The 17,164-nt window shown below is 38.3% G+C and overlaps 1 protein-coding gene across 4 annotated transcripts in view; it reads left to right on the top strand.

Annotated features, from left to right (window-relative positions):
• LOC106102136 (rho GTPase-activating protein 100F) overlaps nt 1-11,676 on the top strand; it is a 31,289-nt gene extending 19,613 nt beyond the window's left edge. The window contains exons 5-22 of one of the 4 annotated variants that reach the window (XM_013281563.1): nt 1,332-1,608; nt 1,861-1,981; nt 2,382-2,546; nt 2,695-2,835; nt 3,017-3,147; nt 3,236-3,704; nt 3,778-3,863; nt 4,032-4,183; nt 4,756-4,990; nt 5,153-5,406; nt 5,493-5,681; nt 5,777-5,999; nt 6,131-6,331; nt 6,547-6,657; nt 7,332-7,502; nt 8,312-8,392; nt 8,543-8,655; nt 8,726-11,676. In XM_013281563.1, coding sequence (XP_013137017.1) covers nt 1,332-1,608; nt 1,861-1,981; nt 2,382-2,546; nt 2,695-2,835; nt 3,017-3,147; nt 3,236-3,704; nt 3,778-3,863; nt 4,032-4,183; nt 4,756-4,990; nt 5,153-5,406; nt 5,493-5,681; nt 5,777-5,999; nt 6,131-6,331; nt 6,547-6,657; nt 7,332-7,502; nt 8,312-8,392; nt 8,543-8,655; nt 8,726-9,304 — 3,699 coding nt within the window. In that variant the 3' untranslated portion in view covers nt 9,305-11,676. Of the gene's footprint in view, nt 1-1,331; nt 1,609-1,851; nt 1,982-2,381; nt 2,547-2,694; nt 2,836-3,016; nt 3,148-3,235; nt 3,705-3,777; nt 3,864-4,031; nt 4,184-4,755; nt 4,991-5,152; nt 5,407-5,492; nt 5,682-5,776; nt 6,000-6,130; nt 6,332-6,546; nt 6,658-7,331; nt 7,503-8,307; nt 8,393-8,542; nt 8,656-8,725 lie in introns of all 4 variants that reach the window. The other 3 variants (XM_013281556.1, XM_013281549.1, XM_013281571.1) reach the window with 3 other exon arrangements.
• Nucleotides 11,677-17,164: the final 5,488 nt, after the last annotated feature.

Raw genomic sequence — 17,164 nt, 5'->3', positions numbered from 1 at the left:
GTTTCGCAAGCAATTAAACTGTTTAGTTGCACAACTAACAATCGAGGGTGGCCATATAAGGTCATAGAAATTGCGAGAATGAACAGTTGTGCGATTGTTTGGTTTTTTGCTGTATTTTTAAAGTCTTCTTAAATATCCTTTAGTCCATGATCCAAGAACACTTATGGTTTCTTCATACAGAAGCACTGATATCATGAGAAGCTAAACTCAATGTCTTTTCCAAGTTATTATTGGGTTGGTTAAATTTATTGGTTTGTCTTAAACAGACATCTCGGTCGTTTATCTAGGTTAAAGAAACTGCAAGATTACTTTTCTGTCATAAAACATGGCCGCGACGCTATCGTTTTAGTATGATTCTTCATCCTGGCAACGAATTGAATGTTTTTAAATTAGATTTTTACCTTTATTCTATTCTAAATGTAACATAATCTTATTGGTGTATGATTTTTTAAGTCGCTTTGCATAAACTATTGATTAGTTACGAATTGAAACGACCATAAAAGAGAATAATTTATAAATTAAAAAATGATGCAATTAACCCTAACAAATTTCAACAATTACAAATGAATCTTATCAGACTGATATCAGATCTTCTGATGACCTATACCTGAGCTCGTCCCAATTTGAGAGATAGCAATTTCCGCACAAATTTAGTAGAACGAAACGATAATTTAACTGATTATTGTGTTTCGGAACATAAAAAAGATGATTGTTTCTTATAACTCATATTTTATTTATTTTAATTGATCAATTAGATCCTCAATCGTTTTAGAAACACATAAACATTAAAAAAGGTTACCTCCATCGGTCTATTGACCCGAATATTCGACGTAACCTAGGAGAGATCGGTTAAAAGAGCGCGGTGCTTCAAACCTATTGTTCGGTACTGGCCTAGATCGCGCGGAATGTACGCAATCTAGCCCAGCATTGTTGGTATGCCAGCAGTTTGTTCCCGCGTCTAGCTATGCAACGCCGGGATCCTGCGGTCGATTGGACCGCATACGTTTACATATCCCGGCACTTTGCGGTTTGCAATTGCGCTCTTTTGTAACTGTTGTAGGAAGGACTTCTTTTATATTCTTGCATGGTTTTGTCACAAAAGGAGTAAAAAAATAAAAGCTTTTGTGTTGTTTTAATGTGAAGGTTTTTTAATCATGTATAAAAATCAATTTCATAACATTTTTGTTAAAATGTTACTTAAAATTAATCTTCTACTTAACGTTAAGGTTCTATATATTTTTTCGTTCTATTAGTTTCAATAAATGTAGTTAAACTAACTAAAGTTTTAATTATCATTATAAATGTGGATTTATTTTATTTTTATTTTACAGGACACCCGTCATATAGTCCAACTGGTGGAGATAGTGAAGCGTCCAGGCCAGACTCTAGGCTTGTATATCAGGGAAGGGGACGGCGGAGGAAGGACAGATGGAGTATTCATCTCCCGGATAGCACTCGAGTCAGCAGTCTACAACAGTGGCTGTTTGAAAGTTGGCGATGAGATCTTAGCCGTGAACTTAGTGGACGTCAGGCGAATGTCGTTGGATGATGTGGTCATAATCATGTCGATACCAAGAAGATTGTTGTTATGTACAAGACAAAGGAAAGGTACAAAATATTTTGAAATGTTAGATACGACTGCCATTGTAATAAAAGCCTTCACTGGTGGTGCCAACCCATTCGTTGAAAAATTCCATAATGATTGTATTCAAGATTTATTTCTTCACATTTAAGTTCCTTCTTTCTTATAGTATTTCTCAAATCTTATTCTTGTTATGTCTTTCTTCTTTTGTTTTTTTTTCTTTTCTCTATCTGTATTATTTTCGTTATGAGTGTACACTAATACTGCAGGTAAATCAGGGCCGGGTTCACCATCGCTGCCGCGCGCCGAGCACAAGCCGCCACCTGTCGTCGTGCTGAAGAGAGATTGCCGGGATGACGACGACCGTGACAGAGATCGCGTTGATGGCCTATATTCACAGTATGTTCTAAGAAAATTAATGCTTATCTTTATGTTTCTAACAGTTAGAGTGCACGGACAACTTTGACTAAACTGACGCAACTGTTTAGTCGCACTTAGATTCCTATGAGTTTATATGGAGATACGCACACTACTTGCTTACTACGAGTAGTTGTACAACTAAACATTTGAAGGGGCTGTTAAACAATCGATAATCGCACTTCAGTCGTGCGACAGTTTAATTAAAGGTATGCGCCCGCTGTTAGAAATAACTTATAACCCAATTTATCCTCTTTATGTTTTCTATGGAATTGTAAACTTGCTTATAGACCAATGAAGTTAAAAAAGATTGGATGCTGCGTGTTAAAGCAGTTAAAATGATTTTTAAATAAAGATACTGAATTTAATTTTGATATACCAGACACGGCACCCTTCGTTCGACGGGTGGACCCGGCGGTGGTGTGCGGCCGGTTGGCGACGGCAGAGAGGAGAGGAATAGACTACAGCTCGGGACTCTATCACCCGATGCCACGCCGCTTGATCTGTATTACAACTCAAGGCCGCCATCGGATCATTCCACTTGGAGGTATTTAGAAAATTCTTAAAGAAGTAGAAGAAGTTCTTAAGATAATCTTGTTCTTTCTATGGATACGAGTTTTTTTTTCATACAATGAAGGGATAAGAGAGAGATGAGAGTTTATAATGACGGTTATTTGTTAATCAATGTTATACAGTTACCGGCCGCCACCACCAGTCATAACGGAACAGCCAAAGTCAACGGCGACACACTTCGTGCCATATGAGCGATCCTATCCCAACACGCTGGAGAGCCTAGCGGAAAAAGTGCACTCATTCTACCCACAGGATAGTGGAAGGTAAGAAAAAAATAACACTTGGTTCAAGAAAAGACATAGTCCAAGTGTGTCTGCATTTTTCAAACTAGATATTTCAGTAAAGATAAAAATCAGGCGTAAACTATTTTAATTTTTAATTTTAAATGCATATAATCTGTACAAGAAACAAAATTGTTGTGTGTATGGATTTGCATTTCCCCAGCACCCGGTTCGGCGGGCGAGTCCCGCGCTCGGGCTCAGAACAACAGCTGCCACGCGCCGAGACTCACGCCGACTTCGGCCGGCACTCACTGCTCAGGTCCAGCTTAAAGGCTTCTGCTGCTACTGGAGGAGGTAAACCAAACTCTACCAAATTAATCATATATTGGACTTAGTAGCACCTAAAAGACTTGAAATGTATTTTTTTTTTCTGTAATTGCAGCAGCAAGTTTATCAAGATACAACCACAGATATGGTGGCGTTGGAATGACTGGTCCACCTCTCCCAGGCAGTGGATTAACTGGAACTGGTTTATCGGGTTCCGGCCTTGGTGGATCGGGTTTACCTTCCGGTCTCTCAACGACTGGCCTCAGTGGTTTAACAGGATCCAGTTTAGTGGGATCCGGATTGTCGAGCACAGGACTCGGAGCTGGACTCACCGGAACCGGTTTGGGTTCAACTTTAGGCGGTGGATACGGTACAACCGGTTTGGGATTGCCTTCGTACAGCAGTAAATTCGGTACGACACGCAGGAATCGAAGCTTGGATTATTCTTCAGATACGGAAGCCACAGCTCCTACTAGAACCCCATACTACTCGGGACTTAGTGGCTACAGGAGTAGTACCTTGGGAAGAGATATTGGTTCGAAGTTCAACTCGTTACCAAGAGATGTTAGGGGAACAGGCCAAAGGTGAATTTTTTGTTTCATCGGTTTCTGGTTCTTTATTCAAACGACCATTTAATTTTTTTTAAATCTCCATCAGATTGGGCTTGTCCAGACGTGCCGGTAGCGTTCTTCAAGACGAACCCGAACCACTTTCATCGCGTTTAGATCTTCGTTCTTCCAGAGGTATTCCTGAAAGCTAAATAAAAATGTCTTTATATTTCCGCTATTTAATTTCACCATTTTTTGTCAAATCACAAAATGTTTACGATGTGATATTTCTTTTTGCCAATAAATATACGTTGTGGAGGTAAGTGTGAACGTTTGTGAATGATTTTGCCTCATCGATGACAGGTCGTCTGCCTTCTTCGCCTTCAGTGTTCACATCCGATGAGTACCGTGCATGGCTGTCACGAGCGCCCTCAACTAGTGCACTTTACGAAACACTACGCCCTCGCCTTCCTACACACTATTCCGCTGAAAATATACACGACGCGCTCAAAAACGTAAGTATTGTTTTTATTTTATTTTCTTAATTACCTACTTGTACATATTTAGGTGGATTTTATGCTTAGTAAAATATCTCCGAAAAAATAATTTGCATAAACCAATGTTTCTTCTAGTAATGTATTTTTATCTTCAAAATTCTGATGTCTTTTTTTAAAATAACTTCTTGTACAAGCTTAATTATTTAATACCTTTTTTGTAGCGGCTGTATTTATTTGCATAAAGCAAAACAATAGTTGTTACTTTTATTCGTCAAACACTTTTGCTTGCTTTAAATGCAAAATAAATAATTATTTGCTTAAGTTACACTTGGCAATATTTATTTAATGTGAATGTAATTACTTAAATCTAACTAAATTTAAAAAAAAGGTATGATTACTAATTATTTATTGCGGTTTCAAGTCCAAAATGTCTCATTTGACATTTAACTCTGTCTTTTTTTGTGATTCATGTTATTAAACGTGAGAATTATTGAAGACCTTCCTCGGCGACCTCTGTTAATGTGCAATTAACTACTGTGAATGCGCCAGTAAGACACAAGTTTATACGTGTTTCTCTTGTATGTATACAGATGGAGAGCGGCAGCCGGTTCGGGTCGTCGCTGGGCTTGGCGCGGCGAATGGAGCGGCCGCGGCATTTGCCCGCACGCTCACTCTCCTCCCAACAGCTGGGGCCCAGCGGCTCGCCTTCGACACGCCGCGTGCGGCAGCTGCTCGAGCTGGGATCTCGTTTCAATTGCCCCAACCCCAGCCCCGTGCCTACACCCAGCTCCAGACACCACCGGGCTTCGGACTTTAATGTTAATGGTCAGTGACTGTTTCTTTTGAATTATTCTTTCTACAGAATATTCTTCTTGATATTGACAGAGTTAGTAAAGGAGGCTTTCAGTGTATAGGAATCTGATAAGTCCCCATAAACTCAACTTTGTGTTTAATTCAATTATTTTTCAAAGGAATCGTCATTTCCAGATTACGTTAAATACAAACCAGAGAAACCTGGACTGTCTTCTTCAATGACGGGGCTTTCCCGCTTATCGGGCGGGGGTTTATCGGGCATGCTCTGGATACACCTATCAGGGGGAAAGGAATTGCGGACGCACCCCACGGGACACTCGCCTGACACCCCGCCCTCGGGCCCACTGGCGCCGATTCAGCCTCCAGTCACTCCCAGAGACCTGTACTGCGTACTGGAGTGTGACAGAGTCCATAAGGCTAGGACTGTGGTAAATAAAGTTTTAAATATTTCACTGAATATAGTTTTAATGTTTCGTTCGTCAGTTATACATATAAAAAAAACTATTGTTCGAAGGTGCGCACAGGTGAGCTAAACTTTGAGTGGGACGAGTCATTTGAGCTGGAGCTGGTGGACAACCGGCAGCTGGATGTGCTGGTTTACTCGTGGGATCCACAGCACCGTCACAAGCTGTGTTATCGCGGCTTCGCGCTGCTGCCCGATGTCCTCACCGTCGCGCCGCCCTTGCATCAGGTCGCTATAAAGGTAAGGGTTATTAAGATTTGTATACCATTGAGGTTAATCAAAGACAGTAAATGTGAAAAGGGAATGATGTTATGCATAAATAATTTGATGACTAGTTGGAACCACGCGGCTTGCTGTACGTGAAACTGCGGCACACGGAACCCAACGAACTGTTCCGGCGGCGACCTGCGACTGCGCGCATTGCCCCGCCGCCGCTCTTCGGCGCTGAACTGGAATCGGTGGTCGCCCGGGAGGTGAGGCCTTCGCATGCCCCGCCCGTGCCTCTCATCGTGAGGCGCTGTGTAGAGGAGATCGAACGCCGTGGCCTCGATATCATAGGTAGGTTAAAGCTTACACTTTCATGTAGCTTAGAGTAGCTATCGCTCTGAACTTGAATCAAATCCAGTTTAGGAGACAGTTTATATTCTGTAGGACTACGCTTTATTAATTTTGTGGTGTTTTATTCACAGGTCTATATAGGTTGTGCGGTGCGGCAAGTAAAAAGCGAATCTTGCGGGAAGCGTTTGAGCGCAACGCCCGAGGTGTCGAGCTGACTCCGGATTCTGTTCCTGACATCAACGTCATCACTGGCCTCCTCAAGGATTACCTCAGGGAGCTGCCGCAACCACTCTTCAGTCGGTGTTTGTATCAAATGACATTAGATGCTCTTGGTATGTTATTCTTCGTCCTAATCATACTAATTTTATAAATGCGAAAGTTTATATGGATGGATGGATGTTTGTTTGTGCTTGTAGTCTAAACAGCTGAACGGATTTTGATGAAATGAGTGAAGTGAAGATATGAAGTGTAACATAAGGAATTCAAAATGAAACATACACAATTTGTAGTTTTTGCCTTTTATTTTAACTTTGTTCTTATGTTCTAGGGGTTTGTCTGCCAGATGACAGGGAAGGTAACGCGAGGCTGATGGCATCTATTGTGGAATGTTTGCCACGAGCTGCGCGTGCTACACTCGTCTTCCTGCTTGATCATTTAGGTATTCATACAAAAATTATTTTGCGAAATGTAAAAAAAAAAAAACTGTTAAAATATGTATTTTCACGAACACATTTACATAGAAAATGAAGTAAATATAAAGAGAAGTTGTTAAAATTTGGGGAAATAATTTAATTATTAGCTATTGTTTATTGCTAATGACTACATTTCAGATGCGTAAGTGAACAAAGAATATAGGTACGTTATGATTCTGAAACTGATTCCTATAATATGAAGCGATTGTATTTTTTATTAAAGAATTTTTATTCGTGTTAATATACAGATATCATACCATAACTTCAATTAATAGGAAGCTCATGCAATATTACAAAGAAGTATTTGAAAAAAAAACATATAAAAACAAACATAGAGTGTGGTGCCGGAGGCACAATTTTAATCCCTTTCTCGCTACATCCCTTACTTATAAGAAAAGGAATGGACGTGGAAGTAGATTTGACGGTGGAGGAGACGCATAAAAGGGGAAAAATGCTCCTTATGTGCGTCTCCTCCTCCGTTGATCTAGGGTAGGCAACGCATCTGCAATTGCGGATGTCTATGGGCAGCGGTTGCTACGCCATTTCGGCGGAATTAGTGGCCGCTTGCTCGTTTCCCACCTTGCAAAAAATGGCTTTTTAAAAGTTAACCGTGTGATTAAACGTCTTGTTTCTGCTTTAGCTCTGGTGGTGGCTGCACAGGATCGCAACAAGATGTCGCCACAGCACCTAGCCGTGGCACTTGCGCCGCCCCTCATGCTACACTCACAACCCCCTAACGAACTAGACTATAAAAGACCCATACACGTACTACAGTGTTTACTACAAATATGGCCCCCGCCTAAACGTTCAGGTAATGTCACCTCCAATGCCACAGAGCATCGAATGTAGACCCGCCGAAACCCGCAACGAACGCTCACAGCACGACCGGTAGAAAACTGCTTCTACCAACCCATACAAGATACAATCATACACACAAAATAGTTTTGTAGTTAGCACTACCCTTACGCTAGTCTTAGATAATTAGATTCATTAAATTTGTTGACAAGTTTGATTTTATTCATAAGTATGCAACTCATAAACATTTCAGCTATCACGAGAAGCTACTTATCCATTTGTATGTTTTTTTATGCTATACCTTCACCTTCTACTAATCGATGTCCATTCATTTAGCTATTATTAGGAGCAATTCTTTTTCTCTTTATACGTTTTTCTTAATAAATATATAATGCGCAGTTGTTTACGTATAAAGTTATATAAAGGTGACCAATTTTGCATGTTGTTTTTTTATTTAGTTTCAAATGTTTTTAATTACTGTTTTCCGAACTGAGTTATACAAATTATTAGTTCAGTAATTTTATTGGCAACTATTATCACTAGAAACATTAAGACATTCTATATACTTATTCCTTTCAAAAACAATCAACAATTTTCAAAATTCACTTACAACTTATGCATAACACTATATATTTTAATCTTGCTACAAAACTTTGAATCTCTGAAAAGACTCCAAATTTAAACAAAGCGATAAGACAATGCTTTTTTCTTATTACAAGTTTACTTAAGAACTTCAGAGACACAAAGTTGCAGCGTGTATGTACCAAATGTATTCAACAGACTAATGGCTAAGCGGTACCTTAACGCATGTATGTTTGTAGACAGTTCGGCGCGGCGAGCCAGCAACCGGGCCGCGTGGAAACAGAGTCAGTGCATCGCCAGCGGGCTCAGCCACCCTACCCCCAGGTCACCATTTTATACTAACTAGTTAATATTATTGTACTAAACAACCTCTCTCTTTTCGTTGGAGGCTTGACATGTTTTGACACTTGCTAGATTTTATTTGTAGTTTAATCCACTATAGTCCGACTTTACTCATTGTCTACGTGTGCGCAGGCCGAGTTCTGCCCTCAGCCAGTCCATATCGGCCTCAAGCGGCAGCATCAGCAGCATCTCCGCCGCCAGCTCTCTTGGCTCGGCACGGAGCCGACCGATCGCCGCCCGCACATGTATGTACACTTATTTAATTAATTAACAAAGCTTAAAACTTAACATAACATTATTCATAATTTATTGCAGGTTCTCTCATCAGTCAGGGGCGGCCAATATCGTCCGCAGTCGCCGCTGCGCGGCCCTCTGCCCGCTCCACCTCGCTCCCGGCAGGTGACAGTCTCATCTCCCGGTTCACCCAGTAGCAGCTCTGGCAGCCACAGCCCGGCGGATACCATCAAACATGGCGGTTCTGTGTCGTCTATCCTGCGGCAGCCGGAGCGCGCCGCCTCCCCGCGAGCCTCGCCAAGGAACTCCCCTCGCGCCTCCCCGCGTGATTCCCCGCGCACACCACGCGAGTCCACGCCGCGAGACCTGACGCCGCGAGATTTGACGCCTCGGGATCTCACACCCCGTGAGATGACGCCACGGGACCTCACGCCCCGAGAGATGACGTCGCGGGAGTCGACACCGCGCGAATCCCCGCGCTCGGCTATACCGGGCACATCGGCCGGCCTGGCGGTGACGCTCAACTCGAGCGCTGCGAGCGGCGGCCTGAGCCCGCGCTACAGCTCCACCAACCCGTTCCTGCAGCAGTACGATGCGGAGGAGGAGGCGGAGGCGTGGCGTGCCGCCGACATATTCTCCTCGCCCTCCACGCACACATAGTGCTCATAGCGAATTGAAATTTTCTAGTCAATTTTTTTATTGAATCGAAAGAGTGCTACGATTCTGCTGTATATTATGTTTTTAACGAGCGTGGTGCGCGTTCGTCTAATGTTTGTTATATATAGAGCGACTTATGATGTATATTATTGTGAGAATGTTTACCTTCTGATGCGTGAGGCAGGAGCCTCGCCGCCGCCGGCGTCCCGCCCCGTAGCATCTGTAGCTATAGCGTTATCATATTGTATTGTACATTGTATATAATATACGTATATGCGCTCCAGTTTTGTACCGGTCGGGCGGGGCGGCGACGGACGGTCCGACGCGCTACACATCATCCCACATATCAGAGGCTTGCGTGCACATTCGACACTGGAAAAATATGCGGTCAACTGTTGAAGATCGTGCAGTACATTCCAAATATCAACCAACATATTTTGACTAACAAAATGATCGACAGGCATCGTATGGGAAGTCGTATGTAGTAGTGTCGATAGTGAACACAAGTCAGTAGGTCGAGTAGGGAGATCGTATCATAGATCAGACGTATGGACTGTCTTGAGACTGAGACCATATCAGAAGTAGCTCGTACAGCGTAGCGATGGACATCCGTCGTAGAACGAGCGATTGCGTGATCGGTTGGCGACGTCTAAGAGGTAAAGCTAAAGCAAAGCAGTTTTGATTGAAAGTTAAATATTCGAAGTAATCCTTGTTCATTATTCAATTAATGTCTATAATTGTATAACGGTATATTAAACTAAAATAGATTTAGTGGAGCATTTTTACGAGTCGCTAATTCTATGAAGGAATGGTGTAATCCTTTGAGGTCGCAATCTCAAGGTCTATTTGCTATTTTCGAATGTCGAACATTCGATTTGTTATTTTAGAACTATGCAACTAAACAATCTATCTATGATCCTTCGAGATTCTGAAATAGCATCTCAGTTCTTATGACGTGCGTCTGCTAGACATATAAGAGTGGTAGAAATTGACCAATGACAGCACTGATTCGACTGTCACTGCCATGATTGGTCCATTTTAAATAGAGAATGTAACGTATTAATTACACTTGTTTATATGTCTGCCGGAGGCTGTTTGGTTACAAACAACTTTTGAGCTACACTTCAAGGCGAAGTTTTGTTATTACTGTTTATTATAATAGCATTGCACAAATAACACGACTGATATGGGACACAATGTTTTTGATACTTTACTGTTTTACCTATTTCTCGTTTGTGATACTGAATACTTAAGGTAGGGTTATATGGAGTGCTTTGTATGAATGTTGACCGTATCACTGTTCCATAACTCATCGATTTCAAGCACATGTAATGATTTAACCTCACTTATAATATCGGCATCATATATCCAAAGCCTTCCATATAGTCCGGCATTAATACTTGTTTTGACCTCGCCTAATGTAACTGAGTAACGTTCGTTCACGAATTCCTTCAGCCGATAGTAATCTGATTCTTGAAATTTCTTTTCGAAATCGCGTCTTATGCACCATCGTTATTTGTTTATCATGCTATTCATTAGTTTATAATATATCTCAAAATAACATTGTTAATTATTCAATCTATGATATAAATTTATAAACTATTTAAAAAAATAACTTTTTGCAAGAGGAATATGTAGTCGTAGTATGTTGATGTATTTAGGTGTATTTCCTATGATGATTATGAAAGTCGAATGTTGCTGAGCAGAAACTATAATAATAAATAATTAAACTTTAAAATATAATTGTTTAAAGAAATTTAAACTCTGTACTGTCATTCCATCGTGCGTAAATTTAGGGAAAACTTCTTGTAATATTGACGTAATTCTCTGAATACACATTTTGCCTACCAATGTGAATGTAATATGAGTTCATACCTTCTGCTTTTTAGGTGTGTGAACTAAACTAAGTGTTTAGAGTAAAATAGAAATTGAATTTTAGTTGTAGACGAGTTAATCGACTTATTATTAAAAATATGCATTTGGGAGAAGTTTAAAAGTGAAGTCAACTAATGTAGATAAAAAAATATGTTGTTAATAAAATTTAATTTATCGGTTTATAACATTAAAATAAAAATATGTTTCTCTTATTACGCACGACGGGATTTAATTAGTATTAATACTTTTGTATCAGGTAACATTGTAACAAAAATTGTTGAATATAAATCTTCATTGATCGCTTGTGACAAGGAATTCATGCACGTACATTAAAATGTCTAAAGCCAGCTACACACCTTCGGTTATAAATGTAAGTTTAGACTGTTTATTAAAAACAGGTGTTGGCAACATTCCAACCGTCAGCCTGTAATTCTTATAGTGAATCTAAATGATTTAGATTAGTTTGACAATTCATTTAAAATATATTAGGGATGGGTTGTGTAAAATCAGTTATGAATTTTATCGATTTTTGATTTTTATTCTTGCAGAAGTTGGAATCGATAGGTTTGTAATTAAAATTTATGAATTAATAAAACACTCATTTCTTAAATTAATAATGACGATAACACATAATGAGAGTAAATAAATGTTTATTACTACTACAGCCGTACGTAATTGAATTGGATTTCGCTATTATTTCTGTCATTGCTAAATTCTCTACACTATAATCAATACTAGATTGTCCTATACATTAGTTAATAAGAAAATAATAATTTTTGTCGAGTTCGATAATTATTTAAACCGAATATCGATAGTTCCAAATTATTCGCTATGCGTGTTTGTTCGTCACTATGATACCTGTCTTTTAAGTATGGCATTTGCCTTCATAGAAATTGAATTCGATACTTCATAACGTCATTTATCAAACTAATCTATTTTATTTAGACAAACTATAGTTTCTTACGCACGTTTAAAATATTCAATTAAAACTGAAGGTGTGTGACTCAAATCTGAAGGTTGACAATCAATGACAATATAATTTTAGCTATAAATTAAAAAAAAAAGTGTAATGAATATTTAATGTTAAACTATAACGCCTACTAAAATTTGTATTACATAGTTCATCGGTTTGTATCGTTGGGTATTGGTAGTTTAATTTCACATAACCGTCGGTTTCCACTGACGAAATATTTGTGCAGAAATATATTGCTATTCCATTTTTGAGTTAATGGAATAACTATATTTTTTTGTAGATATTTCAGTGGGAATACACTATATCAAACTACATACAATTTTTCATCATAATACGATACTTTTTTTTTTAAATTGATTGTGGTGCCAGATTTATTCTTGATTCTCTTATACTGATTAACCTTTCCTAATAAATTTGGTAATTTCTATAAAAAAGAATAGCTCTATATAGAAAAAAATGTTGCTTAGAAAAATATGTATTTACTGAGATAGGAAACTGCTTTGATTACCCTTGAATTAGTATGCAAGTGAAGCACAACAGGATATTTTCTTTTTAAATGTTTTGTTAGTGAAAATATTTTAGTCACTTCCTTTACTATTTTTTTTATTTAATTTTAGTATTTATGTAATTAAAATTTCATTTATAAAATTTTCATGTCATGCCACGAAATAAAACGATCCTAATTTTTGTAAACTCATTGAAATTAAAACAGGGTTTGTGTGGAAAAATATTGTATAAGAATTATTGTTAAATCCAACAATACGAACCGATATTATAGTACTAACTGAGATGTCACATGGACGGCTAACAATTGTTACAGATTAAAGTGACGTCATAAATCTTTTAGAATTCAAATTCCAATGTTCTGACAGCTTCACACGAGAGCAGCTCTACGAAGAACATAATTACTTACTGAAAATGCACGCAATAGCAGTTCTGCTGTGCTACTGTCGTGTGAAGCTAGCTTTATAAAGACACTGTTTCCATTATGAGTCTAACAGTGTATTGTCGCCGCTCATATGACATCTACATAGATATACGTGGGACTTGAAGTGTCGCTCGACAGTGCGTGACCGGTAGTGTAGTGACGACGGCGCACAGCTTGCGTTGGCTTTCCCGCGGCGGCGCTCCCAAACCTCGCCCTACACTCTCCTATATATAGATAGATTTGTTACGTGTTGTGCAAATGAAAACCATAAATAAATTATAACTGTTGGTCTTAAAGATCCTAAAGTTTTATTAAATTCATCGAGTCTGTTTCTTCCATTTTGGTATAGGATTTTTTTAGAGTTTTACAAAGGAATTCTTTAAAATACTGGCCCGTTTAAATGTTGCATTTATTTTCTGTACAAACGATATTTCTTTGTACAAGTGTAGAGAATAGAATATAGTTTATTGTGAGATGTTTTGTATATAAATTAATTTAATTATTCTTGGTGTTCAAATAACGATTGTTGTATCGCGGAGTTGTTGTTGATAAAATTTTAACTAGACAATGCTTCTATATAAATGTGAGTCGAGATCGATATATGTGTTTATCTTATAAATTGATTTTAGTCGTGTGAGATATTATTTTCATTGACTGGATAACGGAAAGGAAATAGTTATAAACCCCAAAGCCCTTCAATGCGATTGGAGGGTCTGAGCATCAGATGTAGAGCAATAATGAAATATTTTCTAATTGTTATTCAGATGTTTGCATGTAAATAGTGTTTTGTTTGCCTTTCGTGTCCTGTATGTACGTGTACCTTAGGTGTTCATAGAGTAGGTGTGCAAGGGCCCGCCAGGGGGCGCCGCCGCCGTTCGTTTGCGTTGCGAGGCCCTCGGCCTCACAGATAATATCAGTATTTCGAAAATTTGATAAAGTAGCGTTACTACGTGTATTAAACGTAACCAACGCCGCTCGTATATGTACCGGGCGGCTGGAACACAGACGAAAATAAATAATACGACGTTATACTTTGCTTTTTATTTATTCCCATTAATTACCATTTTCATTCAATAAACGTCATGTCATCCAAAATACAAGCAATATATGGTAAGGCTTTTCCCAGCGCCCTTTTATATTACTTTATAAATAACTAGCCGCAAGTTAATAATAATACCTCATCATCCACTTGCCCTTATCCCTTATGGAGGGTCGGCACAGTATGTGCTGCTCTAAGTTAATAATAATACCTACTCTTACTAATTCATACAAGTAGGATTAGATGGTATAAAGGGTTATTAAACATACAATCGGGGAATCTGGCGGTGATATAACTCAAATCGTCAACGACCGAGCTCTTACTGATCGGCTAGATCCTCTAGCCTTGCGGAGGGACGTCAGTTCCCTCTGCATATTTTACCGCATTTACCACGGTGAGTGTTCCGAGAAGTTGTTTGGAACGACTCCTACCGCCGAGTTTCGTCATCGGACGACACGACAGACCGCCAGGTACCATCCTCACCATCTCAATGGCTGGCATTCCACAACCGTGCGGTTTTCGCGAAACTTTCTGCCCCGCACAGCCTCGTTGTGGCACGGTTTGTCGTCGGCGGTATTTCCAAACCAATACGACTGAGGGTACTTCAAGAAGCGAGCCTATCATTTCCTCAAAGGCCGGCAACGCATCTGTAGTTCCTCTGGTGTTGCGGATGTCCATGGGCGTCGCTGACCACCTTGGTGTTCTCGCCGCTCGTTTGCCATTATTATAAAAAAAAAATCTTAAGTCATTTGAAAGTTTTGTACATTGAGATCTGGACGCGGAACTATTACTAATAGAACTCAGCTTTTAAACTCATTCCTTTGAAAGAAGAGGAAGAAGTCTCGTTGTAAAAGAAAGTTTTCTGTAAATGGAGTACTGCGAATATTCATGACTATATGTTTATTGTATGGAAAAGAATGTTAAAATCGTACTAAATGGTATTCTGTAAACTCACCTACATCATATTATATATTTGTCAATAGGAACAGCGTTCAGGAACTATATTGCTGCGCAGTAAAGTGTAGGCTGGAGGTATTGAATGCTATCTGGATGAATGGACAATAAAATAGAGATGTATAACAGTGCAGCGATGACAAGCACAATCACATAGCCTACAAAAGCTATAGAATGTAAAGCTGTATCGATTGTAGGCTAGAATTAAACGCGCAGAAGCGGAAACCTGCTGATTGCGATGGTTTGTTATTCTAATGACTTGGATGACACGGCGATCTGTTTTGAATGCCCGGAGGTATTACTAAATATATTATAACATGAATTATGCATTAGCCTCTATAGTGAGCTTTAATATCCTTTGTTAATTGACACGTATTGAGGAGATGATAGTATCGCAAATTGATATCGATTTATTAGTAATTTTGGTGGTTTTAGACTAAAATAATAGTTTCTATTTTCATTTGTCTCTGTAAGTAACTGCAACTGTGTTAATAAAGTCATAGTTAATAAAGTCATCACAAGTATAATTTATTAATTCTTCATCATAATGCATTGTTAGTTTAAAACTTAAGAATAATAGAAAATTGACACGGATTTTTGCTTTTTTTAATATGTATCGTAGTCGAAACAATGCTTTTGGTATTTAACATTATTTTACAATACCAAAAAAAAAAAACAAACGATAACTATAACACAAAATGTACGTTCAATTTTTAACAAATTGTCTGTATTTTAATGTATATGTTATGGGTGTTATTAAAGTTTTTGTTGTTGAAACACATTTTGTCATTACGTCGTAAAGAATACGAGGAAAGCTCGGCTCCGGAATGGAAACGACGCGTCGTAAGGCTATGAGCAGGATTGGATATCGGATAACAATAGACGGCCTTACAATGCCTTTCCTCACTCACTCAAACCCATATCATATGGGGCTTTCTGACGAATTATTTATTTTATAAAAATAATATTTTTGCGTTACGTATTTATAGCGTACTAGCTGTTGCCTGCGACTTCGGCCACGCCATATTAATATACAAAAGTAGCCTATAATATGCCTGTCTATGTCATGTGAAATCAGCTCAGCCGTTTTGGAGATTACCTGGAACAAATGCAGTTTCCGGACAGACAGGCAGACAGACAAATATTTTCGAATGCGATTTTCGTTATCAGTAACGCAAATACGTATCTTCCCAAAATCTGGGATTTTCCTTTTGATATTACAAATAGATATTTTAATGTTATTATATGTATAGATATAAAAAGAATAATAAATTTATTAAAAAAATATTAAAACGTTTCCTATAATATGATAATTATGTTAAAATACAGTATTAATTACTTATAGACAACGTGGATACTAGATAAGTTGTCAATAAAGGTAATCACGAAGGTCCAATATAAAATGTTTGTCGAATAATGATTGGACTATCCCATTTTATCGTTAGATAAATTACGTTATCTTCAAGTATTAGTGTTAATATACTTTGAAACCATTTACAGACTGATGTCCCACCGCGTCATGTGTAAGACCGATATAAGAGAAAAAGTACAGAAATTTTAAATAAAAATGTCTTCAAGATCGTTATTCAGTTTGAAGATAAATATCAAAACATTTCTAGAAGAAGAAAATTATTTCCGTCATGAAAGTTTATATAGTTTAACAAAAAAAGTTAAAAAGTGAAGTGAATTTTTCAAAATAAAAATCATCGATACTTTTTTACGAAACGATCAACAGTAATGAAATGGAAAACATTAATTTATATTACGTCTTAGATAATAATTCGACAGTATTAATGGATTTTATATATATAAGTCGTTCAATCGGCATAGTATTATTGGCTTGTACTTTATGTTTATTAATTCTAACAGCTGGTTTATTTAAAGAATGGAGACAGAACTACAAGAATCAACTATTGATACAATTTATGTTCTCCAGATTTCTTTACGCTCTTCGTGGTTATGTTAGCAGCAGAATGCATACAGAAGTAATTACGTTTCATACAATCGGATCTCTATCAATGATTTACACGGAAGTTGCTCTTGTATTTTGGATGTTTGTTTTCAGTAAGCATATGTACGATTGTTTTGTTAAAG

Source organism: Papilio polytes, unplaced genomic scaffold (assembly GCF_000836215.1).
Source record: "Papilio polytes unplaced genomic scaffold, Ppol_1.0 DF824303.1, whole genome shotgun sequence".
NCBI classification, from domain to species: Eukaryota; Metazoa; Arthropoda; class Insecta; order Lepidoptera; family Papilionidae; genus Papilio; species Papilio polytes.
The sequence above is the reverse complement of the archived record's forward strand: the minus strand, read 5'-3'. Positions and strand labels throughout refer to the sequence as shown.